The sequence below is a fragment of the Sarcophilus harrisii genome, chromosome 5, assembly GCF_902635505.1.
Source record: "Sarcophilus harrisii chromosome 5, mSarHar1.11, whole genome shotgun sequence".
Taxonomy (NCBI): Eukaryota; Metazoa; Chordata; class Mammalia; order Dasyuromorphia; family Dasyuridae; genus Sarcophilus; species Sarcophilus harrisii.
Window position 1 is genome coordinate 13,009,376 of NC_045430.1, and position 26,298 is coordinate 13,035,673.

At 58.4% G+C, this 26,298-nt stretch overlaps 1 protein-coding gene across 3 annotated transcripts in view; it reads left to right on the forward strand.

Annotated features, from left to right (window-relative positions):
- The first annotated feature begins 691 nt into the window (after positions 1–691).
- TMEM184B (transmembrane protein 184B) overlaps positions 692–26,298 on the forward strand; it is a 39,201-nt gene continuing 13,594 nt past the window's right edge. The window contains exons 1-3 of one of the 3 annotated variants that reach the window (XM_031940368.1): positions 692–713; positions 21,815–22,059; positions 22,416–22,581. In XM_031940368.1, coding sequence (XP_031796228.1) covers positions 21,868–22,059; positions 22,416–22,581 — 358 coding nt within the window. In that variant the 5' untranslated portion in view covers positions 692–713; positions 21,815–21,867. Of the gene's footprint in view, positions 714–873; positions 1,032–21,814; positions 22,060–22,415; positions 22,582–26,298 lie in introns of those variants that run through there. The other 2 variants (XM_031940367.1, XM_031940369.1) reach the window with 2 other exon arrangements.

Consider the following 26,298-nt stretch of genomic DNA (forward strand, 5'->3'; position numbering starts at 1 on the left):
AAAATAGGAACCAAAACCAAGTCCATCTGTTACTTCACACGCTATTAGAAAGCCGCTGCTAGTAAATCGCAGTCATTTCCATTGTAGGATTGAGGAAACTGAGGCAGAGGTTCAATGACTGACCCAGGATGATGCCGCTGTTGGATGTCAGAGCTAACATGTGTGCAGGACCTACTGTGTGCCACAGCTAAGCGCTTTACAGTGATTATTCTCTCATTTGATCCTCACTTCAACCTTGGAAAGTAGGTGCTATTGTTATCATTCCCATTATATAGGTGAGGAAACTGAGGTCCACAAAGGTCAAGCGATGGGCCCAGAATCAGGGTCAGGGGAGTCCCTGGTGATCTCGGAGTCCCGAGTCTTCACGTTCCATTCCCGCCAGCTTTGTGACCTTTCCCGTGGCCCCTCCCTTCTCTGAGACTCGTTTTCTTCATCTGTAAAATGGGAATGAAAATGTCCGGATTTCTCCCCAGGCTCCAATGAGACCCTGTAGGTAGGGTAGGGCTAGGGAGTGAGCTAGGAGCGGGGAGGAGGAGCAGGAGGAGGAGGAGCAGGAGCAGGAGGAGGAGGAGGAGGAGGAGGAGCAGCAGGAGGAGGAGGAGGAGGAGGAGAGAAAAGGGCAGAAGAAGAGAACAGAGAGGAAAGGAGGAAAAGAAGAGAAAATTGGAGGGGAAAACCCGACAGAAGAGAAGGAAAAGACAAGCGCAAAGGAGGTAAGAAAAAGAAAAGGGCAAGAGAAGGGGAGAAGGAAAAAGGGCGGCGGGGCGGTTGAAGGGGAGCGCGGTCCCTTTAAGGCCCGGCGGGTGAGCTCACTCATTCGCCCCGCCCCCTGAAGCTCCTCCTCCTGCTCGCCCTCCCTCCCCTCCCCTCCCCGGCGGCGGCGGCGGCGGCGGCGGCCCAGTGCGCTTGCGCGCCCCTTCAGCGACTCCCGGCGCCGTTCCAGTCATCTCGGCCCGGCGGCCGCACGGCTCCAGCGAGGTTCGGGCTCCCGCCGCCGCCGCCGCCCCTACGGCCCGCCATGGGCTCCTGAGGTAACGGCCGCCTCCCGGCCGGCGGGGCCGGCGGGGAGACCCCGGGGCCGGAGGCCTGGGGGGCCGAGGGGGCGGGGCCGGGGGAGGGGGAGGAGGAGGTGCGCCCCCCGCCCGCCCTGCCCCGCCCGCTCCGTCCTGGCTCCCCCGCCCTGCCCCGCCGGCTCCGTGCGAATCCCCGCGCCTTCCCGGTCTGCCCCGGGGCGGGTGCGTGACCCCTCCCCCTCCCCCTCCCCCTCCCCGCCGAGGGCGCGACGTGGCGCCGCGGCCCGGCCCCTGTGCCGTTGGGCCTCCCGTGGGGTGTCCGGAGGGATGGGGAGGGGGCGGGGAAGGTGCGGGGCGGGGGAGGCGGGTCCCTGCGGAGGGCGGCGGGAGGGTACCCCCCCTACCCCCCCCCCCGGCTGGGCTTCCGGGATGAGTCTCCCAGGCTCGGAGCGGGGAGGGTCCCGTTTTGCGGATGGGGAAACCGAGGCTCGCCCCAACTTGGGGGTCTGCAGGAAGCGGGCTGGTCAGTGCCCCCTCCCGCCCCCTCTTCTCGCGGGTGGGGGTGGGCTTTGATTCCTCCGCCCGCGCTGCTCGGGCCCCTGACCTTAGGCCCCCGTAGCGGGGTGCAGCCCCCCGCCCCGGGCGTTCGGCAGGGGGAGCGTCGCCGGCTCTCACTCGGTTATCACACCCAGCCCTGCGGCCGTTACATAAGCCGGCCGGCCGCCCAGGGAGGGAGGGTGGGACTGGGGGTCTCAGCCCGCGCCCCCCCCCCCCCCGAGAGCTCCCGGAGGCCCCGAAGCGGGCGCGGATGGGCGCGTAATGTGGCGCAAGCATCCTTTATTAAGTGCCTGCTGCATCCCCAAGCCCCGGGCACGCCCGCGGGAGCCGCTTTCCCTGGCGCCCGAGGGCGGGTACAAGGTGTCACCGCCTGCTTCCCAACCAGCGGCCCCTCGGGGCCCAAGCTCTCTGGGTAAGGGAGGGAGGGGAGACCCTTTAGGTCCCCATCAGCTGCGGGAGCCTGCTGGGAGGCCCCAGGAGGAGAAAGCGCTTCCCTCGGCTGCTGTAACCCTCCGTCCTTGTGGGAAAGACTCTGCTTGTGCAGGGGCAGCCTCGGTGTGGTGGGAGGGGGGAGAGAAGCCCAGGGGCTCCCATGTACGGAGCTGGTCCTTGCCCCGCTTCGCCCCGGGCCTCCGTGTGTACTTTCCTGTAAGCATCTACAACTTGGAGGTTACAACCTGGCGTTTAAAATGGGGCTTTAAAACACATTATGAACTTGGGGAAGCCGAGATCCTTCCCTGATCTTTTGGTTCACATCCGGCAGGGGAGCCGATGTTAATCTCCCATTTCTCGTTGCCTTGGGGTGGGGATCTCTGAAACGTTGGCGGCTTTGGCGGTACCTGGTGGGTGGGTCGGTCTGTCAGGCTGGGCCGCAGCAGACTCGGGCTGCTCTCAGAGTAGCCTGTGCAGGGCTTGGCTGCTTGTGGGGAGGCACAGGTGCAGGCAGGAGCCTGCCGCCTCAGCCCTGGGGCTCTGGGAGAGCCGGGCCGCTTCGGGTTTGGAGGTACGCTTTAAAAAGCCCACCTCCTCTGGCCAGGACCAAGAGCGCACCCCCTTGTGTGGGCTTGGGGCATCGGGAGGGCTGCTTGCTCCGCGCCCCTGGGCCAGGTAAGAGCATCCATTATTGATTGGATGGTGCGCTTTCTGCAATCGCCGAGTCTGGGCGCCCCCAGGGGCCGGGATCTAGGCAGGCAAATAAGCTCTCGCTCCCCCTGCCCAGCGGGTGGCTTGGTCTCAGAGGGAAGGCCTCTGCTACCTGGTGTTTATGGCTTCCCACAAGCTGCCTCCCTGGCCCTTAGCTTTTCACCCAACTGGACGTTTGTAGTGCTCAGAGGTTGTGTGGCTCAATCCTTATATCACAGATGATATAAGGCCGGTGGGAAGGTGGTACCTGGGGCAGGAAAGTAGCTGGGAAAAGGGGAGAGACCCAAAATCAGGGCTTCTGGCTCTCCGCCGAGTACTCTTCGCTTGACCTGGCGGCGCTGGAGGCGTGCTACGGAGCAGTCTTGTCCGAGGCCGCTGGGCTGGGGTCTTGGGGGCTGTGACCTCCCTCGAGTGGGTCATTTGGGAGAGAGGTGACCAGCGGGTGTCTGTGCGAGGCTGCCTGAGACAAGAGCCCCTCAGAGGGCAGCTTCCGAGTCTCCCTCCTGAGCTTCTCTTTTCCCAGGACAGGAGGGATGGTACTATTTGTGCTACCTGGAAATCTGAGTTGTTGTTTGTGATCCCTCTCCTCTCTCGGTCTCCTAGCAGCTTTCAGGAGGAGCCCTGCCTGGGCTGGAGGCCCAGGTTTTTTCAAGGAGACTTTTCCTGGATTTCTTGGACTGGAGAGGCTTGGAAAGGCAGAGGCTTCCTGGTAATGATTTACTTTTGGCCTATAGAGGTGCTTCTTACTGTCCTGGATGGAGAGGCTTATCTTTTTAGAAGATAATAGGGTTGAGTTTTTAAAACAATATCACCTGGATTTCTCCCTGTAGGCTCTTCTCTTCTTAGAGATCTATCTCTTGAAAAATTGTTTTGTTTTTGTTTTTTTGTTTTTTTTTTCTTTTTTGGTAAGAGGGAGAGAAAGCAACAACTATTCAGCAGAGACAATCAACACATTTTAAGAAACCTGCAGTTGTATGCAACGATACACTTCCATGAACCCCCACCTTTGTAAAGAATCAGGAAGAAGTGGCTGCTCCTCCTTGGATTGTGTTTTCATGTTTGTGACCAGGAGAGTCAGCCAAGCCCTTTGCCCTCCACGCAGGGAATTCCCTGGGGTGGAAGGTAGGGGGAGGCCTCTTAATTGTTTTGAAACCTAAATAACTGCCTGTGTCCCTGTTCTTCCACAGAATCCTAATTTATAGTGTGTAAGTTCCTGGAGTTTAAGGGCGGGCCTCTTGATCAATCTTTGCAGTAATATATATGCCTTTTCATACCCCACGTGTTCACCACACAGTTGATTTGACAAAGGTGAATTTTTGAAACTCTGAATCATTCATTGCTTTTCTATTACTCCGTGGCCAATTCCCAGGGATTCTGCACCCTGGTCCTCGTTGGCAACAGATCACTCCCTTGGCCAACACACTGCAGGCCCCTCGCCCTGCAGAGAAGGAGGCCGGAGGTCCTTGGAAGTCCCACCCCCTGGTTATCAGGCTGGGCAGAGTTCTGAGGTCTTTCAGTCCGGCTTTCCTCCACATTTGGAGGTGGGGGGATCTCCTGAGCAAATTCTCACTTTAAGAGGAAGAGAAAAAAACAACTCAGCAAAGACAACACATCTGAAGAAATCTGCTGTCGCAGACGGTGATGACCCAATGGGTCTTTCCAAGGATCTTGCATAAAGTTTCCCCAAATCCTTTGTGGTTTATCATTATCACACACCCCTCTGAGGTCATCAGCCAGCCAAGGTTTAGTAAGCCTCGACTTTGGTCCAGTACTTGAATACAAAAGAAGGCCCTGGAGTTTACAGATTAAGGGAGATAATGAGCACATCCTTCTCCCTCGGTTTGTTTGGCCATTCCCCAGGTGATAAGCGCCCATCACAGAATGGGTACTAGAAGTGGTTTTACACACGGGTCTCTGACCTCCTCCTCCCCTCCTCATCTTCTTCCCCCTCCTCTTCCTCCTCATACTGGCATCCCAAGGTCATGACTTCTCCAGTAGACTTCCAAGTGGTTTCCAGAAGGCTCGGACCAGCTCACAGCCTGCCTTCCCACAACCCCTCCAGCAGTTGCCGCTTTCCGTTTTTGGTCCTCTTCATGGAGCTGATGGGTGGGAGGCGAGGGCTTGGCGGCCTTGGGTCGGCGTTGCTCGGATTCTTCATTTGGAACAGACTTTCTTGTGATTTCCATGCTTTGGGCACTTATCTATCGGGAAATAGCTCTTGTCCCCATTTCCACCTTGGAAATTTTCGGCCCGTTTCAGCACTCCAGCTTCTGCAGCTGCTACATCCTTCAGAGTAGACCCCAGAGACCTCACTTGGGAGGAGCCACTGGCTCCCGGCGCCCTGCAGCCATCAAGGAGAGCCACCGTCCAGGCCCTAGCGGCCATCAGACAGGTGTGCGAAGGCCCTGGCCCCTGGTTCTGCTTCCCAGGCTCCTCGGGCCTGGCCAGATCCCCTTCATGGGCTGAGGACTCTGGAGGGAATAACCAGGTGCATCATGGTACCTGATACAAGTCTTTTCCTTCATCCCTTAATTTTACTTAGAAAAATGCTACATTTCCCCCTAAAAGTTCTACCTTCCTTTGAGACTCCCAGATATCCCCCAAGTGATATGAAATGGGGTGAATCACTGCCGTGGGGTGCCTTCTATTTCCAGGCCCAGATTCTCTGGGGCCAATGGTCAGTGATAGATGGCTTCTGAACATCCCTTCCTTGACCTGTTGGTCCACTCGCTTGGATTTATAAAAGAAGAGCAGGAAGAAAAAAGAGGTCAAAGAAATAGGTTCTTCTCTCTTCCTCGGCTTTTTCTCTTCCTCTAGGATCTGTTCTCTTTTCCTCACCTTTTTGCTCCTCATATCTTTCCCCTCCTCCTTATCACTTAAGCTACTGGTATTTTTGTCTCTGTACTGTTTTTTTTTAAACCCCTCCCCCTTTTGTTTTATCCTTGAAGAGCCCTGTCTGAGGGAGATAAACTCCAGGAGGACCCCATTCAGGAAATCCCCTGTCCCAAGTCTGCTCAGTTGGCGGTCTCTCTGACTATGGGTTTCATTCTGCTAGACCTTTCTTATTAGGGCTAATGTTCCCTGACACACAGAGCCTAAGGGGGCCTCCGGGATGCTCCGGTCCTGCCCAGCCTGGACTAGAACCCGGTGGGGCGGCCAGCCTCTCTCTGCCCCTTGTGTGAGGGAGATTCCTAATAAGTTTTTGCTTACACCAGGCCCAAGTCTTGGGCTGGCCCACAGGCTGCTAGGTGACCCACCACGGCTGCGGCTTGGATTTGTTCCAGAAAGCATTACCTCTGTCTGGTGGGTGGGAAGGGGAAGGAAAGGTCAGTGGGAAAGGAAAGTGAGGGGACCCGGGTTGGCTTGTGGTCTCCTTGCTGTTGCAGAGGCCAGTGATGGGATGCTCACTTCCACCCCGATCTGTCAGCGTGCTGCAGAAAAAGTCACTCTCTTTCCCAAGGACACAGGAAGATCAGATTTCTCACTCAGCCTCGTCTCAGTGACTAGTCAGGGGGAAAGATGGGGCTGGACCAGACACCTAAACTGTCTCTTGGTCTCTGCTCCCCGCCCCCACCAGGCTAAAGCTGGCCCCGTGCCCTGTATACAGTGGTGGCAAATACTTGTGGAGCGAGCCAGTAGGCGGAAGGCACACACGCAGTCAGGACACCGGCGTGTACTGAAATGTTTCATGAGAACAAGCCAGTGTCCAAAGTGCCGGATCTCCTTCCCCACCCCCAAAAGGCCATTCAGGGTCTGGCTCAGAAGTGGGAGTCCCCCCGGGGCAAAGGAAGTTTTCTAGACGGGCGCTTCCTGGACTTGGTGGAAATGGGAAGGGAGAGTTCCCGCCTGGAAGGGCGTGACGTCTCACCCAGGAGTGGTGGGTAAGGCTGCAGGCTGTCAGGGACGGGGTCACAGCCACCTTTTTGGAAGGGGGAGGCTCCTCGCCGCGTTCCACTGCAGACACTCGGGCTCGAGGCATTAACCCAGTTGCCCAAGCCGCCATTCTTGAGACATGGTTCGGGAATTCACAGAATGCTGACTCCCCTCTTGCTGTTCACCCCGGGTTCTCAGCTCTGAGGCTCATAGGGCCCCCGCCCCTTCCGCTGTGCTCGCAGTCCGCATGGATGCCCCAGATCTCAGCCTGGCTTCTGGGAGTCCTCCTTGTCTCTGTCTCTTTGTGTGGGGTGCTGAGGCTTCCCATCTCTGCTGAGGCTTTCTTCCCCTCTCACCTCCTTGGAGAGGAGGGTCTCAGGGTCCCGCAGCCCGAGCAGGTGTTAGGTTGCTGGGACGATTCCCATCAGCTCTCCGTGGCACCTCTTGGGCCCACGTTAAGGGCCTCCTGTATGTGAAGCTCCGTGCCAGGCCTGGAATCAGTGGGCCTCGGAGACCACCCCTCCGGCTCCCTCTTTTTACAGATGGGGAAACTGAGGCCCAGAAAACTCAAGCAGCTTCACAGGGTTCTGGCTTGAAAGTTGGAGGGGCCTCAGAGCCTGCTCGTCCCAGTTTCCAGCTGAGAAGGCGCAGTTTGGATAGGATGCTGGCTCTGCTCTCATGAAATACAATAGGGCAATAAGATAAAGCAAGTGGCCCACCAGACAGCGTCACGTACTTGGTGAAGTAGGGGGACACAGTGTCTGATCTGTCTTGGGGAGGGATGAGACCTTCCCTGGCCTGGCCTAGAGGAAGGGGCATCCGAGCTGGGCCTGCGAGGGCTGGGCCTGCGAGGGCTGGGCCTGTGAGGGCTGGGCCTGTGGGGGTGGCTGCAGGATCCAGAGAGGCTGGGGGAAGGGGCTTCCCTGGCGCCTCTGGTCCTGCCTTTGACCCTCACCTTCCCCACGGGGAGCTTGGTCCCCCCTCCGCCTGCATGGATCCACCACACGCCCATAAAACAGCCCACAAACATGCCCTGGGGAGACTCGGTGTGGATCGGGGTCCCGGCCCGCTGGGTCTGTGATAGTGGGAGGATGGCTTTAAAGAGAAACTGGCATCATTCCTGACTGGGTGAGAGGGGGGCGGATGCAGGAGCACTACCTGCCTGTGAGAATTCAGGAAACTGGGCTGGAAAGGCCCGAAGCCCTTAGCCAAGGGGGCACCTCTAGGTATGGCAACAGACCCCCCTACCCCCTGCCAGGCTGTGGAGGGCAGTGTTCTCAGTGTTGGGAGCCCCCTGTGCCAGGCTATAGAACCCCCCCTTTCATGCCAGGCTGTGGAGTTTGCCGAGCAGGGAGTGCCACGCTTGGACTGTGCCTTCAGGAGGTTATGATGGCAGCTGTGCAGGACCTCTTGAGGAGGAAGGGCCCAGAGCAGGAAGCTCCCTTGGGGGCACTTCCAGTCCTGCAGACAAGTGGCCCTGAGTGAGGGTGGTGGCCCTGGGAGTGAAGAGAGACGGATGCCAGGGTGTTGGGGCGGAGACCTGGTGAGACTGGGCAGCTGGAGGCATGTGGGGGCAGAGCTGAGGTGGCTGAAAGGCTGCTGGGGCCTGGACAGAAATAGAGCCGGGAGGAAGAGGCCGGTGTGGGCCGGAGATCACGCCCCGGGAGCTGCCCGAGCCGGGCCGGGGCGCTTCTGGGAGGGGGTGCTCACTCCCTTGGTAGCATCGTTGGCGCCTCACTGGCCAGTGGCCTTCCCACCTGGTCCTACTCACCGTCCTGCCTCCCCAGAACCAACTAGGGACACTCACAAGCTTGGGATATTTCATTTCCCTGAAGCCTGGGGCCAGGGGTAGGTTGGGGGTGGGGTGCTATGGATGGAGCAGAATGTGCTGTATAATGTGGACGGGGGCGGGTCACCACAGGCTGGGTTCCCCTTCTTCTGGGAGCCCCAGCTAACAGGGCCCGGCCAGGGGCCACAGAGTGGGCTGGCCATTAGCCAAATTGAGCTTCGGGGTTGGCCAGTGGAGACCCTAGCCCAGACCCCAAACTCTGAGGCGTTCTCCATTCACTCTGTGCCCTAAGGGTGGACCCAGCAACCGATGGCTGGGAAAGCGCTCATTCACTGACTGACTACTCAGGCCCTGTGCCAAGCTCTGAGGGTACAAAAAGGGGCAGGACCCCTGGGCCTAATGGGGGGAGGCTGCCTCAGGGTAAGGAGGGAAGGGCTCCTCTGGGATCTGGGGACAGAAGGAAGAGCTGCCCTTGACAACCTGGGGGAGGGGGGCAGGCTTCTGCTCCCTGTGGGTCTCCCTCAGCCCCAGCCTCCAAGACCGGCCGGCCTCCAGGGAGGCCCCCGAGTGCCGCCACTCAGGCACTCGGGACTCAGGGCTCAGGGTCATGATTTACAGGAGCACAAAGGGAGCACACCTGACTCCTGTGACACCCTCCTCTCGCTGGCATTTTGTTTGCTTCTTCAGGGGGCACAGTGGCAGGTCCAGAATGGGGAAAGGCTCTGGAGCCTCCCCTCCCCGGAGCGTGTTTCCTAAGTGCGAGGAAGCTGCTCTCAGGCTCGGTCTGTGCCCACTCACTGTGCCCCATCTTAGGCAGCCTGGCAGGGGGTGCCGCCGGGGCTGGGGCCAGGTTTGCCCAAGCGGACCGTTCAGAGGCCAGAACTGGCTTTATACAGAGAACTCGTTCCCTCTTGGCCTCTGCAGAAGCTCCGTCTGCCAGAAGGAGCAACATCCCTAAAAGGCCGTGTGGGCGCCCTCTGCCCTGCCCCTTCGAGCTGCTGCCCGTAGCCCTTCCTTACCTGGTGCCCTTTGCCCTCTGTGGCTCCCACTGGGGAGGGGATGGAGGGGCTGGAGAGCCCTGCAACATCGCAGTTAGGCGGGCCAGGCTTTGGGCCTAGCCAGAAACCCGGGGTGCCCGCTACCCACCGTGAGGGCCCTCTGCTAATGGCTCACCAGCCCTTCTCCCCGTCTGGGAATTGGGGCTCCAGGCTCTCAGAGACCTCCAGGCCCATGCTCCTTCCCCACAGCCGCGCCTCGGCCCCCGGCCTCTGCTGTGAGCTGAGACAAGTGCCCCCTCTGGCTGTCTGTCACAGGCCTGGGGGAGAGGGTTCAAGTGAGGGTGGAATTGATTTTCACTGAGGGCAGGGACCCGGCCCAGTGGGGAGGGGAGCCGGGCTCTGCGAGGCCGGGCCGGTAGGATGCAGTCCTGCATTCCAGGAGGTCAGAGAGCTGGGAAGGGGCTCCTGGGAAACGCAGGGGAGGACGCTCCAGCCAGAGGCCCCTGGGAGGAGCCATGATGGGGAGGGTGGCACGCTAGCGTGTTTATGGCGGGTCCGCTTGGCTGGAAAGGCGGGCATGCCAGAGGCGGCGTTTAATGCTCGCTGGGTAGCCCAGGACCCGCACTCTGCAGCAGCGTCGCATCCGTAATTATCTCCCATGGCTTCTCTCCAGGGCCCAGTGGGGTCAATTAAAATGAGGTGGGATGCTGCCCTGGTGGGGAGAACCTCCCCTTGCCTCAGAACCCAAGCTGGCAGGGCCTCCTAGGGATGGTCCAGGGCACTGGCCTTTTTGTGGGATAAGGAACCCGAGGGCGGCAGTGGTGGGCTCCCCTTTGTGAAGTGCCTCACACATAGTAGGTGCTGCAGAAAAGCTGGCCATCGTGGCCCTTCTCCTTACGGGCCTGCTGGGTCTAGGAGTCCTCTGTGGCCTTACGCTCTGGCTCCTAGCATGGGCCAGATTTGGCAGGAAGGGCCTTTGTCTGCAGGCTGGGGCCTCCCCCAGGAACAGGGGCTCCCTGGCCACATGGCGCGGTAGCAGGCCTTCCCGCCACCCCCGTGAGACCCTCTTGGTGGGGGGAGGGGTTGTGACTGCTTCCCATGGGACGTGGAGCAGAAGGGGGGTTCAGCCATCTCTCCCCATCGAGGTTCAGCTGAATGAGGGAAAACAGAAGTTTTCCTTCAGGTGGTGGGAGGGGACCCCTGGTCAGCAAAAGTTCTGAGGGAGAAGTGGGCCATGTGGCGGGGGGCTCGGGGAGATCTGGGCTGCCCCTGGGTGAGTCACCTAGTGAGTGGGTGTCTGAGGACCGATGGCATCTTACTCTAGTGCCCCGGCCTTGATTTGTTTCTGGGGGGTGGTGCTCTGTCCCCCTGCCGTGGTGGGTCCAGGCTCAGAACCACCACTCTGAATGTGTCCCCAATCTGCTGCCCTGGCGCCCACGTGGGCTTGTGCATGTTGCGTCCCCAGATGCTTGCCAGCCGTGTGACTTGCGCCAGCCATTTCCAGCCCGAGCGCGGCTTCTCCTGTCAGACAGGCATGTGAATGATGTAAACCTTTACGTGAAGTCTCCTTGTGGTCATTGGTGCCTGTCAGTCTGCCAGTCAAACCCCAGGGCCTCTGTGCCCTCCCTAGTGCCCCCTCTCATCTCTGTGCTGCCGCTGGGTCTCCTCACCAGCCCCAACCCCACTTGGTCCCCCTTTGTGGGGCCACGATGGCCAGAGTCCTGCCTCAGACTCCACGTCTGCCACTTTGCAGCCCCCGCTCGGTCTGGTCAGAAGGGGCTGTCTTCCCCCGGGCCTCGTGACCCGATGTCCCGTTTTGTGTGGCTGTCTGGTCTCTGCCTCCTGACTAGGTGGGGGGCCCCATGGGTAGGGATTGTGTCTCCTTGGGTGCATCTCCCAAAGGCCTTGTCTCCTGGGCCTTGATCAACAGGTGCTTCTCTGAATTAAAATGACATTCCAGGACTTGGGCTGCGCCTTAGGCAACCTGGGGCATGGGGTCATCTGGGGGAAAAGGGGGAGGCAGCTACCTGGGACTGCCACTGCCTGGGGAGGCTGGCTGCCAGCCTCGGGACTCAGGCCCTCCCTCCGGCCTCAGACACCTCAGGGCTCTGCTAGAAAGGGCCCCAGGATCCTCATCCCTGAACTTGGTGGTTGGGAGATCACGCAAGATCCTGGCCAAGGAAGGGCCCTGAAGATCCCTGGAAGGTGCCAGGGCTGGCGGCTCCCAAGGAGTCCTCCTATGCCTTGGACGGGCGTCTCCTGTGCCCTTGGTGCAGCCCAACCCACAGACATTACATGAGTTTCTGGAGTTGCGGCAGCGTGGGGTGCAGCCCCCCCCTTCACCCTCTCCACCACATCCAGCAGGGGGCTCCTCCTGCCTTTCTGAGCAGACCTCCACCACGGAGACCTTCCCCAGTGGCCCACAGGCTGCTCTTGTTCCCAAGGGCCGGCCTTATCTTGGGCTAAATTCTACCTCACTAGAGTCCCTTACTTCCAGTTTTGCCCACTCAGGGCTAAGCAAATAAAAAGTCCCCAGTGGGCCAGACTCCCCCGTGCCTATTTAACAGCCCTTAGGGTAGACGAGGCATCGCTCTCGTTTCTACACCGCTGTTAAGTTACAAAGCCTTGGAAGAGCCCCAGCAATAAGTGGCATGTTTGGTGGTGTGCCCATTTGACAGATGGGGCCCAGAGAGGCCCAGAGCCTCATTCAGTCGCACCACCAGGAAGAAGCGGATTGGGGAGTTCCTTCTACTCCCTATATACCAGGGCCTTTATCTCCCAGGAGATAGGGTCCCCTTCTGGAAGGGCTCAGCCCAGATAAAGCCCCAGGGCTCCTTCTAAGGACGCAGTGGGCAGCGTGGTAACTAGTCCAGAGTACTCTGCACCCCTTTGTCAGGTTAGCCCGCCCTCCCTCTTCCCAGGCACCCAGCCTTTCCCCTTCGCCCACCACTCCCCTCTCTCCATATCCCTGCATCTTCCCTGCTACCCTCCCTTTACTTCACTCCTACAGCCGCCGCCACCTTTGCTTCTGTGGCCTGTAGTTGGAGGCTCCCAGTGGCTCTTCCTTCCTCATCTCCCCCGGTTCCTTTGTATCATCCACATGGTTCCCACAGCAGTCATCCCGTGTCACCAGGGAAACGCCAGAAGCTTCCTTTTACTTCTCAGATCAAATATGTCCCCCTCGGTTTGGCCTTCAAGCGCCTCATAAAATGGCCCCTTCCTACCTTTCTAGTCTTACTTTTTATTTATTTGTTTTGCTGAGGCAATTGGGGTCAAGTGACTTGCCCAGGGTCACACAGCCAGGAAGCCTTAAGTCTGAGACCAGATTTGAACCCAGGTCCTCCTGGTGCTCTATCCACTGCAGTCTTACTATTTTCTAACAATTTTTTCAGCTAAGAATTTATTTTCTATTTTACCCTTCACCCCTGCATCTCTGGGGAGGAAAAAGAGCAAAACTCCTGTATCAGTTATGCTTAGTCAAGCAAAACAAATTCCCACGTTGCCCTGTTGAAATACAGATCTTCATTCTGTGTCTCAAGTCTGTTGTCTCTGCCGGGACGTGGATAGGGCATCTTGCTTCATCATCAGCCCCTTGGGATCAGTCATTTCTAGCTTTTTAATTTGTATTTTCTAGTAATTCCTAATCTAATAATTTTCTAATCTAATTTATTTCTAATAATAATTTTTGAATAATTATTTTTTTAATATTTATAAAAATGTGTTTCCTTTTCAAAATTTGAGTTCTGAATTCTCTCTCTCCCCTACCCACCGAGAGGATGAGTAATAGGATCTCAATTATACATGTGAAATCATGCAAAACTTATTTCCATATTCACCATATTGGGGGAAAAGTAATGAGAGTCAGAAAATTATACTTGAGTTTGCGCTCGTTTCCCTCTTTGGAGGTGGAGAGCATTTTTCCATCATGAATCCTTTAGAATTGTCTTAGATGGTAGTATTGCTCAGAGAAGCCAAGTCTTCCGCAGTTGCTCATTGTTACAATGTTCTCTGGTTCTTCTCACTTCACTTTACATCCGTTCACGTAAGTCTTCCCATGCTTCTCTGAAACCGTCCTTCTCATCGTTTCTCAGAACACACCAGTATCCCGTCACAGTGATATCCCTCTACTTGTTTAGCCATTGTTGGGAACGTCTCCTTGATTCTAATTCTTTCCCACCAAAAACAGGTGCTCTCAGTCTATTTGCACAGAAAGGCCTTCTCCTTTTCTTTTTTTTCTAATCTCATTAGCTTTCACTTGCCCAATTCTAATTTTTAAAGAATTATTTTCACCAGTGAACTTTTGTCCATCTTTTTCATTTGGTTATTTGTTTTTTAAATGAGATGCGGAGATCTGAGAACCGACCTGAGCCCAGGCCACTTGAGATGGAGTTTCTGTTACTGCCATTGTTTTGTAAAGTCCCACTGGGCCCCTTGCAGGAGGGAATCGGATGATTTGGCCTAAAATCAGGCTTGAAATGCTCTTTTAAGTAGCTCTTGAGTGAGTTTTTGTGCATCTGTTAATTCCTTTTTCACGATTTCCTTGCATCCCTTTTCCCCATTTTTTCCTCTACTACTCTTAGCTTTCTTGAACTGTTTTAGGCATTCTTGTTGGGCTTGGCTTCCAGGAGCATTTTATTTTGAGGCTCTGCTGGTAGGCGTTCTCACATTTTTGCCTTCTGGGTTGTGACTTAGTCAGTCCTGGCACCCCGGGAGCTTTTTATGGGTAGGTTCTGTTGTTGTTTGCCTGTTTTCTCAGTCTGTTTCTTGACTTTGAACGTTATGTTCAGGTTGAACTCTGCTCATCCGGGCGTGGGGGGCACTGTGGCAGCTTCGGGGTTTTCATACTGTCACTGCTGGCTCGCTCTAGTTCTTACCCAGGAAGGTCTTTAACCCCCCCCTCGCCCCCCACTCCCTTACAGCAGATGCTCCTCCTTGCCTTGGCACTGCAGCCAGGGCCCCCGCTCCCTCCAGGGCCCCTCTCTGCCCCGGCACTGTGGCCTAGAACTGTCTCGGGTGAGAGCGTTGCCAGTCAGCACCAGCTGCGCCCCATGCTAGCGGAGGGTCCCCAGAAATCTCTTTCTGACGGCTGTCTCGCCCCCTTGCTATCTCTGGGCTCAGAGCTCCCCAAGTTGTTGCTGCTGCTGACATCCCACCTGCCTCCGTGCCCTGCCCAGTTGTTGGTGTCACTCCCAGGCCGGCCCCCAGCCTGGAGACCTCCTGAGTAGTCTTGGGCTAAATAAATTAGTTCACACTGACATTTGTTGGCTCTGTCACTCCAAAATTTGACCGGAAGCACTATTTAAAGTTATCTGGAGGGGGAGGGAGGGAGGTTTGTCTGGGTGGCTGCTGATCCGCTATCTTGGCTCTCCTCCCCTCTGTTTCCAGTGTGTTGAGGTGTGCTCCCTTGGATGTCCTCCGTAGGCCAGGCGGCCTCCTTGCTGTCCCTCAGACCCAGTGCTCCATCTCCCCTTCCATCATTTGCCCAGCTGGAACGCTCTCCTTCTGCCGCCCCCCCCCCCCACTCCCCTCCCTCTAGGAGCCTTTTCCCTTTGTTATTCACTCTGGATCTCTGCTTTTGTTCCTCTGCAGAAGCTCCTTGAAGGCAGAAGCGCTTTTGCCTTTTTGCTTCCGCCTCCCAGGCTGAGCAGAGGATTGGCCACTTAGTCTTCACCCAGTGCTCCTGGATTGATGGCCTGGTTCCCCGTAGCTGGACCCAGCTCGGGCCAGAGGCTCAGCCCTTCCCAGCCCCACAGCCTGCGCCTCAGCCACTGGACCTCGCATCTCTGGTCCCGGCACCTACCCCCTGCCCTGTGTCCGGAACAGCTGGCTGCCCGTGGCACTGAAGGCACACCCAGGGCCATACAGGATTTATCCCCAGCCCAGCCCGGGACCTCCGGGAACAGGAGCAGGATCGGAAGGCACTCTTTGATCCAGGGCCAGAAGAGTGGTCTGGAGAGGCCCAGGGCCGGAGGCGGCCCCGGGTCTGGAGAGGAGGCTTTGTGCAAGAGGTGGCTGGGGACGGTCCCAGGCCAGGAGGCTGGGCCGTGGGGGGTAGTCTGTACCCCTGAATCAGGCAGGGAGATGGGAGTCTGCTCCTGTGTGACTTTGGACCCATTGGAAAGAGTTCCGTTTTCTCGACTCCCTCTTTTCTGTCACTGCCCTGGATTAAGGCATTTCAAGCCCGCTTCTAGGCCAGATCACCTGATTCCCTCCTGTGAGGGGCCCAGTGGGACTTTACAAAACAGTGGCAGTAACAGAAACCCCGACTTGAGCGGCCTGGGTCCAGGTCAGTTCTCAGATCTCCGCGTCTCATGACCGAGCCGCATTCTTCCTGGGCCCGTGGGGCATCAGGGGGCCTCTGAATGAGAGGGTCTGGCAAGAAGGCAGACTTCTCCCCCCTGCCTGACTCCAGGCGTGGGTGATCCCGTTTCAGGAAGGTAACCTGTGCAGAGAAGCCCCCCAGCCCTCTTTCATTGGGCGAGGGTTCACTGCTGAGATGGCTGCCCTGTGCTAATGTGGGTCAGCCTCCCCACAAAAGGCAGGGGAGCTCCTTTTAATAGAGCTTTAATTAAGCTCCCCTTAATAGAGCAGATAAAGTTGTCTGGAGTTGGGAAGAATAGCTCGGGCAAAAAGGGGCTCATTGTTGCTCCTGAATATCGGAGAGCGAGGAAATCCTTTCGGCTGTTAGGTGCTCAAGCTGAGCTTAGGCCCGAGTCTGTTTTCAATGGACCAGGCAAAAAGGAGGATTTCTTTTTGATAAAGAAAATCATTTTCTCATAAATATTCTGTAGACGTACATGCTAATTTGTGATAAGTTTAGCGTGGATGTTGTGGGTGTTACAGCTGTGTGAGAGAGCTCTTCATAGTTGGAGCTCAGCGTGCTTTGATCCTTTGAGATTAATGAACAAAAATAGAAGCCATAGGAGTTTTTAGTTTTTAAAAATTAAAATAGAAATGACCTTCCCCCTTTGCTTCCTCCCTCCCAGAGCAGATTCAGAAGTTAATGGCAGGCGGGAGTTAAGAAAAAAATGGAGGAGAATAAGGTCAGCAGAGGAGAAAGACGATCTAGCTTGTCACCATCAGCAATCTGCACTTGGTGGTCGGATGATGGGGAGTGGGCGGGTGTCAGTGGCCCATTTAAAATGGGCCGTGATGTGTCAGATGGGACTCATTCTCAGCCGGCTGCTTTGGGTGTGCTGCCGGGGAGCTGCTCTTGGGAACGGGTGCCTCGTCTCAGGGGCGCTTCTGGTGGAAGTCGTCGCTTCTGGGGAAACGTGGCCAGGCAGAGTGGCCACCCGTGGGCCCCCGCCCAGCTCCCCCTGGGAACCCTGTGGCTCCAGCTCGAGCCCGTGGCACATGGACCTCTGGGCGCTCCCATCCATGCCGCACCCTTCTCACCACCATAGCCAGAGCTGAAGTACTGTGGCATGTTTGAGGTGCCATCCGTTGCTCGCTCCTCCCCCTGCCTGACCAGTGCCCACTGCAGGTATTCACCCCCCATGCTGTGAACCCCCTAGGCTGTGAGGCCCAGGCTGCCTGCCCCTCGATGCCCTCCCTCTGTGATGACCTCCTCGCCCCGTTCTGCACGGCGAGCATCTCAGTGCCTCTGTTGGCTTCTGGGGGACCCACAGCCCTAGTTCTGTGGAGGTCCCGGATGGAGCCCATGGGAAGAATGATCAGCAGGGTGGGCACCGGCTCCAGGGAGAGGCCACACGGCTCCCAGGAGTTGTCTGCCATTTGTCACCTTCCTGTCGAGTGCAGGCCCCGTTCAGTGCTCACGGGTCCCCTCCGCAGTCCGATCCCCTTGCTTCAGTGCCCGTCAGCCCCGAGGTTCTCCCCTGTCCTCCCCCTTGGGAGTCCCCTGGGCCCCAGGATTCTGCTCAGAGCGCTCTCCCCGACTGGGAGCCCGACACCCCCGGTCACCGGCCACGCCCCTTATTTCTCACTTGTTCAGCACTGACGACCACCTTAGGGAATCTCAAGGTTTCAGCAGAGGCAGGAGGGACACAGGGGAACCTCATTTGAATGTCCTTACAACGCCACGTCTTGCCTCAGATTCTTTCCTGGGAATGACCGGAATCATTTCTTGGACATCAGGCAATAAGTAGGCCCCGACTGTGTGTGCCAGGCTCCGTTCTCTCACTTGTGCGTTTTGGCCCTTCTTGGGACTACTGGCCTCCCTGCCTCCAGCCTCCTCCTCTAATACATGGAGCTCAGCCTCCCTGTGGCCCTCAATTTCCCACTTCCACTGGGTGAGGACGGTGTTTTCTAAGGCACGCTAGAACCGGGACCAGGGCCCTGGCTCGTGATTCCCTGCATCAGGAGGCGCCGGCCCCTTCCTCTGCATGTGCAGGACGTCCGCCATAGGCCCCCAGAAGAGGCCAGGGCTCGAGCATCTGTCTCCCTCTGGTCCTAAGCCAGGGTCTTGTATAGAACGAAGGGGCGAACTGAACCTGTGAGACTCACAGACACGGGCTCAGGGATCTCCCGTTCTCTCAGAAGAAGCCCAGAAATGGGGGTGCTGTTGAGAGGGAGACCAGGAACACTTTCCAGGGGATTCTGTGGGAATGGCTGAGCTCTGCCAGAGACATTGTGTGGCTTAAGTAGAAACACTTGGGTTCAGAGAGACCAGCTTCCCATAAACCCCTCTTAGTCTCTCTGGCCGAGTCTCCTCATCTGCAGAATGGACATGATTTCACTTGCGCTCCCATCTCAAGGCTGTTGTCCAAGAGCCCTCACAAACCCCAGATGACCTCGGTCATCCCGGATGGGGTGAGAGCAGGTCGTCTCTGCTGGAAGAAGGCGAGTGTCGTCCCCTCAGTCTCTTTGTAGCCAGCTGAACTCCTTAAAAACCAGCGCCCGCCAGAGCCTTTGGGATCCTGGCCTGTGCCAGCCAGGGTTTTCCCCATGTGTTTTGAGATTGTGGTATAGGATTGAGGGATTCGGAGCCCAACAGGCCTTGTCCTGCCCGGGCCCGGCCCCAGTCCTTCTGCCCACCTCCCTCTTTCTAGACTCAGACCCGTGCTCTAAAGTCTTGGGGGGGACAAGGCATGCTGGAGAAAGGAGCTTCGGCCTCTTTCCGGCTTAATCTGAACTGGCCAATGCCTGATGGATCTCCTGGGCCACAGGGCGGTTCTGGGACCTGATTGGTGGTTTGGGATGCTGGGGATAGATCCGGACTGGGGCTCAGGGGCTTGTACATGTTGGAGTCATCCTGTGAGGCCCCTTCTGGAAGTGCCTGGGGACAGTTTTTAGATGGGTGATCCCTCTCTTCTCCTTCAGTCTTCTTTTCTTTTCTCTTCTTTCTTTATTCTCTTCTTTTCTTCTTTCTTTTTCTTCTCTTCCATCCCTCCCTTCCTTCCTTCTCCCTTTCCTCCCTCCCTCCTTGTGGAGATACGACCCTCTGAGGTGGCCCTCATGCCATCAGGGTTAGGCATTGTGGGTCTGGCGTTCCTGAGGAGCCCCACATGTATTTCAGGCTCAGAGCAGGTGCCATGTTTCCTGCCTCCTCTTCCACTCCTCAGACCTCTCCCCTGTTCCCTCAGGGCCTTGCCCGGTAGGGGTCTTTGGTGCGTGCTTTTACAACCTGCATGGAAACTGGCCATAGCCGGGATCCTCTTTCAAGGAAGTGCTGGATGACCCGATTTTCGCTTTGGGAGGCGTTGGTGGTCCTGAGCGTGTTTGTGTACAGCCAGGAGAGGTGGAAGCCCGCAGGATCCAACCAGATTCCATGATTTACGGCCTTTCCTAGTGGGCCCGTGCCGCCCAGTGCCGGACATCTGACTAGGTGTGGCTTCCCCTTCTGGTTTCCACTGGCCTCTGGGTAAAGGGATTACAAAGGGCTGCCCAGGCTCCCAGTCAGGAAACAAAGGGGTTTCTGTGGCTTTGTTTGGAACAGTAGAAAACAGCTGGGGAGAGAAATAAATGATTCTCCACTGTCCTGAACTAGGATTAATTAGATGGTGGCAGCCCTGCACCATAAAACCAGGGGAGAGGCCAGAGGGAGCTGAAGCTGGGCCCAGAAAAGGTTCATCCAGAACCGTAGCATCTGCAGGGGGAGGCGGGAGGGAGTCTTGTCAATCTGGTTTTAAAAAAGTTCCCAAGGTCCGGTTGTAGAACCCTGCTCTTGTCCCACCCGTCTCTTGGGGCTGCGTGGAGCCCTCTCTGGCCTCCCTGTCCCCTCGGCCGGGCCCTGCCTGGTGCCCGCTGGCTGCTGCCCTACCCGGTGGGCGCCCTCTGTGTGGCTGAACGACTCGGCTTCTTTAGACATTCCTTCTGGATACCGAGCCGAAATCTGCCTCCCTGCGGAGAACTTTTGCTCCTTCCCTTCAGGTCCGTCCCTGGGGCTGGAGGAGTCTAATCCCTATTTAACAAACGGCCGCCCCCTCCAGCTGTCAGGAGAATCTTCCCCAGACACTGGTCTGACCGTTTCATTCACTCCCTTCCCTCCTTCCTTACTGGCTCATGTCAATGCACAGGCGGTCCCTGGGCCGGGCCCTAAAGGCTCCGCTGAGTCTGGTTCAAGCTCCTGTTCTGGTTCCCCACCCCTCCCGAGCTTCTGTCCCCTTCTGCAATGGCCGAAGCGCTTCCCGGGCCTAAAACCCTTCCCTGGGCCTTCATTGCTCCAGCCTTTCCATGTGAGGTTTATTTAGCCCAGAAGTGCCTCCTTCCTCTGCGAAGCTTTCCTGATCGCCCCTCCCCCCAGGGCTTGGCACTTTCCCCTCCTCATGGAAATGCCACGGGGCAGCACAGCGGATGGAGCACGGCCTGAGTCAGGAGGACCAGGGTTCTAATCCAGCCTCAGACACTCAGTACTGAGTTGACCCCAGGCAAGTCACTTGACCCCGGTTGCCTTCGAGAAAAAGAAAAGCCTCGTGTTTAAGTAAGAGCCGGTTCCAGCTTCTGGCCTCTGACTCGGGAGGGCAGCGATATCACGGCCTAGTCTCAGGCCGAGTGTCTGCCCAAGCGTCCCCAGCTGCTGCAGTCGCCACCCCGGGAAGAGCCTTCCCCGAGCCCTCCAGATGTTCCTTCCGGCCCCGGTTTTGCCCCGGCCTCTCTCTCTGTCCGGCGGGTATCTGGGTGCCGGGCAGGGCCTGTCTGCATTGCTCGGGAGCCACGAGGTGACGGGGGCCGGTTCTTTGGCCGATGAGCTGCGCCCCGGTGGGGGCCGAGTTGGAGATTATCTGGTCCAAGCCCGGCCTCCGACCTAGAAGGGTCAGTGATCCTGGAAGGAGAGCAGGAAGGGGCCTGAGAGGCTCCGAGCCCACCCCTTTGTGTTACAGCTGAGGAAACTGAGACCCAGAGGGATTGCCACCTGCCTGGGGGCCCACTGCCAGGGAGCCTCTCTCAGAGGTCAGAGCTCTGCCGGCTGCACCAACCTGCCTGCTTATGGGTGGGGTCTCCAGGCTTAAATGCCTTGGTGCCCTCCCTGAGAGAACGGGACAAGGCCAAGGCGCCTGGCAACCCCCTCCCCCCTGCCATGGCTTTTCAGATTAGTTCTGGCTCATTGCCAGCAGCGGATCATTATTCCAGCAACTCAACTATTAATAACCCGACGGCGATGTTTTGGTTTATGTGGCGTCTCTGCCCCTTGGGACAAAATGAAACGCTCTCTGCCCAGGGAGAGGTCCTCGTGGAAGGGCCCGACGGGGAGTCTGTGCCACTTTTGGACAGCAGGGGGAGGGCTTGCTCCAGCCTGGGAGGGCCGCCCTTCTGGGCCCGCCCATAGGTGGCAGCCGTGAGCCCGTGGGGCGCCCTCCGGGAGCTTGGGGAGAGCTGCCGGCCCTTGGTGTGGGCGCCAGCCTTGGCCCATCCCCTCTGTGCCTCCAGAGGCCGGGCTGCGGCAGGAGCAGCACCGGGCTCGGGGGTCCCACCAGGCCAGCCCTGGGTGCAGCTTGTGAGAGCCTCCCTTTCCCTCCTGTGACGTGGGCACAAGCTCTTTATTTGTGTGACTGGAATGGGGATTGGGGAGGGTGTGGGAGAGTGGGTGATGGCGGTGTCAGGGGCTTCTATGGAAATTGTCGGGGGGTGGCGAGCCCAAGGGAAGGTCCACGGCGGCAGCACCCTCGCTCAGTCCCCTTTGCTGAGGCAGGTTCTGGGCCCCTGCAGCCCGGGGAGTTAGCGGGGCATGGATGTCCCTCTGCCTGGCCGTTGTTCCAGGATGTCCATCCCTGGCCCCCTGTGGCCTGGCTGGCCTTCTTGGGCCCGTCTCTGGCTCTGGGCCCCCTCCCTCCTCCAACCGACCTCCCCGGCCCCCTTCAGTCCCATCCCAACCCCACTTCCTCCTGGACGCGGCTCCTTCCGTTCCGTCTCAGGCAGCGCGTCGCCCCTTCGTCGTCCCCTGTCAGGCTCCTCGAGGGGGCCGTGGCCCACACGTTCACCCGGGGGCTGTTCCCAGGCTCGGGCCCGACCTCACACCAGGTGTTTGTTCCCCTCTCCAGGCTTGCGTCCCGCTCCAGGGCTTCCCCAGGGGGAGCCGCCGCCAGAAAGCACCATGATGGTGACCCAGGCCGTGCTGGCCCCCGAGCCGGCCTCCCCCCCTACCACTGCCGCCCCTCCCAGCTTCTCCTGGGTCCCCGAAGGCAGCCCAACTGCTGTGGAGCAGCCCATCTTCCTGATGACCACCGCCGCCCAGGCCATCTCTGGCTTCTTTGTGTGGACGGCCCTGCTCATCACCGGCCACCAGGTGAGCTCTGGCCCTGCCGGCAGGGGAGGGGAGCTTCCCTGGCTTTCCAGGACCCCTGCGGAGGGCCCGTCTGTGGGAGGTGCCCTGGGTGTGATCTCCCTGATAGCGTGGGAAGGTTTCTAGCCAGCAAGAGATTCCTTTAACGGATCTAAACTGGTGCTGGAGCACAGAGCCCCCGGGCTCCCACCCCATCCAGGCCTTTTCCCCGCCGTGTGCCAAAAGGGAAGCAGGCCAGCCACGGCATGCCAGTGACGTGGGCCAGACCCCCGCCCTCTCAGGCCCCTGGGGGCTCTGGCTGCCTCCCTTGGGGGGAGCCTCTTCCCGGGCTCACGGCGGTGTCCTGGCTCTGCCCCCAGATCTACCGGCACCTGCGCTGCTACAGCTGCCCCAACGAGCAGCGCTACATCGTCCGCATCCTCTTCATCGTGCCCATCTATGCCTTCGACTCCTGGCTCAGCCTTCTCTTCTTCACCAACGACCAGTACTACGTGTACTTTGGCACTGTGCGGGACTGCTATGAGGGTAAGACCCTGGGGGCTCCCAGGCAGGGCCCGCTTCTCCCTGGCTCCCCTGGCACTGCTCCTGGGGTCCTGTCCATGTTGGGGCGGGCAGCCCAGCCTCAGCTTCCCCTTGAAGGCTTTTTTGCTGAGCTGAGATGGCGGAGGGCGCAGGCACACGTCCCATTGCATGGGTTGGGGAACGGGAGCACCCTTTGCTGCCAGGGGCAGAGGCTCTCAAGACTTTTCTCCTGGTCCGTCCCAATGGGGCAGGGGGTAATCGGGGCGGAGATCCCTCAGCAGGCAGCCCATCCTCCCTATCTTTGGATCTTGTGCCCGAGCTGGGGACCAGCGGGGCAGAGCCCCCCATCCTCTGCTTCCTGCTCCCCTCCCCATTGATGGAGCACTTCTTGGAAGTGAGCGGCACCAGCCCTGCCCCCAGTTTACCGATGTAGAAACTGAGGCACTTGGTGTGGTTGGGCCTGTGTTATGTGGCAGGTAAAGGGAAGGACTGGAACGAAAGCAGGAGCCCGGGGCTGTGCCCTCAGCACCAAGCCCTTTCTTCCTCTCCTCAAAGCCTTTCCCCCAACATGCCGACCTTTCCCTCCCTTTCTCCACACCTGGAAGCTCCTGGAGGAGAGATGGAGGCGCAGGCCACCTTTTTGGCCACAGCAGGAAGCCCGGGTCTGGTCCCAGCTGCTGCTCCCTCTCCCCGAGCCATCACGCCTCCGAGTCCCAGGGGTGGGGGAGCACCCCGAGTGGCTCCTGAGAAGGCCATTGGGAGCCCTCCCGGGAAGGTGCTCCCCTGGGAGCAAAGGCCTGGCCTCGCCCTTGTGGCGCAGCCCCACGCTCACTCCTCCTGGAACACAGAGGAGGGTGGAGGGTCCCAGGCACTCTCCTCTGCCCGAGAGGCCCACCAGCCCCCTGAGCTCTCTGACAAAGCCCAAGCGGTGGTGGCAGATGGTGGGCGGACCTTCCCCGGCCCCGTAGGCCATCTTTGTTCCCTTCCCGCCACCTCCCCCTGTGAAGCCGAGTCAGAGCCGAGCAGGAAGTCTGCTGCCCTGCGAGAGCCATCTCCTAGCAACGCCATTCTCGGCTCCCTTTCTCTGAGAGTGTTTGCAAACATCAGAACATCTGCTGGGGGGGGCCAGCCACCCCAAAGGTCGCCAGCTCTTGGCGTCCGGAGTCAGGGGGCCCCACTTCCTGCCTTCTCCCCTCGGCACCTGGAGCCTTTTCTGAAGCCGCTTTCTTCTGGCCTGCTGCTGGCCGGGGGTGCGGTGGCAGCTGGGCCCGCGTGGAGCTGGAGCCAGGGGCAGCCGCGCGTGTGTGTGAGATACTCTCACAGCACTTTTTTACTTCTCTTAGTCCTTCCTGACCTCTGGGAAGGTGCCGGGGTTGGGGGAGTTCATGGACTGTAAGGAAGGGGAGGAGACTTGGGATGTGGTGGAGTTAGGGGCTTGTTTTCATTTTCCTTCCCTGTAGGCTTGAGGTTTGCCAGATTTCCATTAAAATGGAAGCTGGGAGTTCCCAGGCTTGTAGGGGGACAAGGTTTGTGAAGGCTCAGGTCAGCAGAGAAGGTCCCGTCATCCGTTCCCGTGCCCCTGAGCAGGGACTAGACCCCAGTCACCCCCAGGAGGGACTGTCTGTCCTGTTGTTGAAAAGCCCAGAGGAACTTAGGGTGCTCCAGGTCCCCTTTATGAGCGGGCAGGGACCTTCACCGGCCCCTGGGTTTTACAGACAGGAGACTGAGAATCTTGGGGTTGCACTGCTGCCAGGAGTAAGAGGGAGGAGCGGGATTCTGGGCCAGACCTGGGACCCCCCCCCATCCCTCCTGGCTCAGCAAGGCCCAGGACGCCCCCCTCTTGCTGTTGTTTACATCCGCTGCAAGTATGTTAATGAGATCGCCCCTTCAGAGAGCACTTGGACCCTGCTCTGGTCGGGGCCGGCCTTGGGGACAAGAGCAGGGGCAGCCGGGGCCCTGTCACGAGGGTGTAGCCTTGCCTGGGGGAGAGCCCCTTAGTCAGGGTCAGTGAGAGGTCTGGCACAAAGGCCCTCGCCCTCGAGAGGCTCCGGTCAGACATGGGCAGGAAGCAGGAAGCAGCCTGGGAGAGTGCGCTGTCCAGCCGTGACGCTTCAGGTTCCCAGCTGCCAGGGCCGCAGTGATGCTGCGAGGAAGTTGGGAGGCCAGAGGGACCCTGGGAGGAAGAGCCCCGTGGAGGTCAGAGCATTGGCCCCCACACTTTAGGAACTTGGGGGCATCAAAGATCAGAGCTGCCAAAAGGAGAATTCTAGAGGCTCTTTCCTTGCTGTGAGTATTCAGGAATCGGCCACGTGAGGAGATTGTCTATCTGCTTGCCATTGTTCACTTTGGGGGGAGCACAGTGGTTGGGGGGGGAGAGCTGGAGGGACGCTGGAGCTCCCTTTGATCCAGGCACCGGGGGTGAGCAGAGCCAGAAGGCAGAGGGGGCCCTGGCCTCCAGCCTGCAAGACTCAGGCTCGGCCTCTCCCACTGTCCCTAAGAGCAGGGGCACTTGGGGAGATGATCCCTTCGCTGTTTTCAATCAAAACTATTTTAAATCTAGTTAAACACCCTTGCTGAGGGCAGAGTTCTTGTTTCCCCATTTGACTCTGCCCTCTAATCCTTCCTGAACCAGCTTTGTTGTGTGTATACTGGAGACAGCTGCTCAGGCCAACTGGGCAGGGCGTGGACAGAGACTTCCCAGCTCCCCCTGGGTCTGCCTCCAGGGGCTCAGCAGGGGGCCGGCTGGGAGAGGAGGGAGCGCAGAGAGCCCCTGGCTGTGCCCCCAGGGAGCTCAGTCCCAGGCTCCGGGGGGAGAGGGGCAGCCCAGAATGGCCGGTGCCCGCCTCAACTGTATTGTCACAAGTGTGATGTCTAGATCTGGAGCCCACTCGTCCTGCCAGCTTCTGCCCTGCTCGGCCCAGCTCCTTAAAACTGGGGGCTGGGACCCTCTCTGGGCTCTCATAACTGAATCTAGGGGTCAGAAATTTTGATTTATTGTCAGGAAATGGTTTGTATGTTTTATATTCCTACGTACCCAGGGTTACGTAAACATTTCTCAGGCAAAAAGGGGTCACAGAGTTTAAGAAGCCTGGCTCCGGAGAGCCTTGTTCCGTTCTGGACATCACTCCTTAGGGGAGACGCTGGTGGTGGGGGTGCCATGATGGTGGTGGAGGTGTCCCTCCATGCCAAGCTATTCTCCCTGAGTATCAGAGGACTTGAGGATGTTTTATCTGGAGGTGCCAGAATTGGTGGGGGCAGGGAAGGGAGAGGCAGGAAGTGGAGGGAAAAGTAGGTACCCTATGGGAGGGGGATTATCTGGGGCCCCCCAGAACTAGGACAGACCCAGCTTTGGGAGCTGGGTATGAAATTACAAAGAGACTTCCTGGGCTCCTCCTGAGGGAGCTCCTCCCTGTTGAGAGCTGCCCAGAAGGGAAGTGGTCCTCCCAGGAGGCCGTGGGTTCCCAGGCCTGGAGGCTGCCTCGCCATGCTTTTGAGGAAGCTCTACAGGCTGTTTCTGTTCTCAGGTGGGTTTGAGAAAATCGCTCCTGCTAAGCTTTTATGGTTTGACATCAAAGGGGAAGGAGGCAGCTTTTGGCTCACTTCAGGCAAAGCCACCTAACAGTTAAACTTGGGAAGGAATGGTATTGGAGAGGGGTGTGAGCTTGGGCCTTTGGAGAAGCGGAGGGCAGCCCGTGGCCTTCGTCCTGTGAGCAGAGGCCT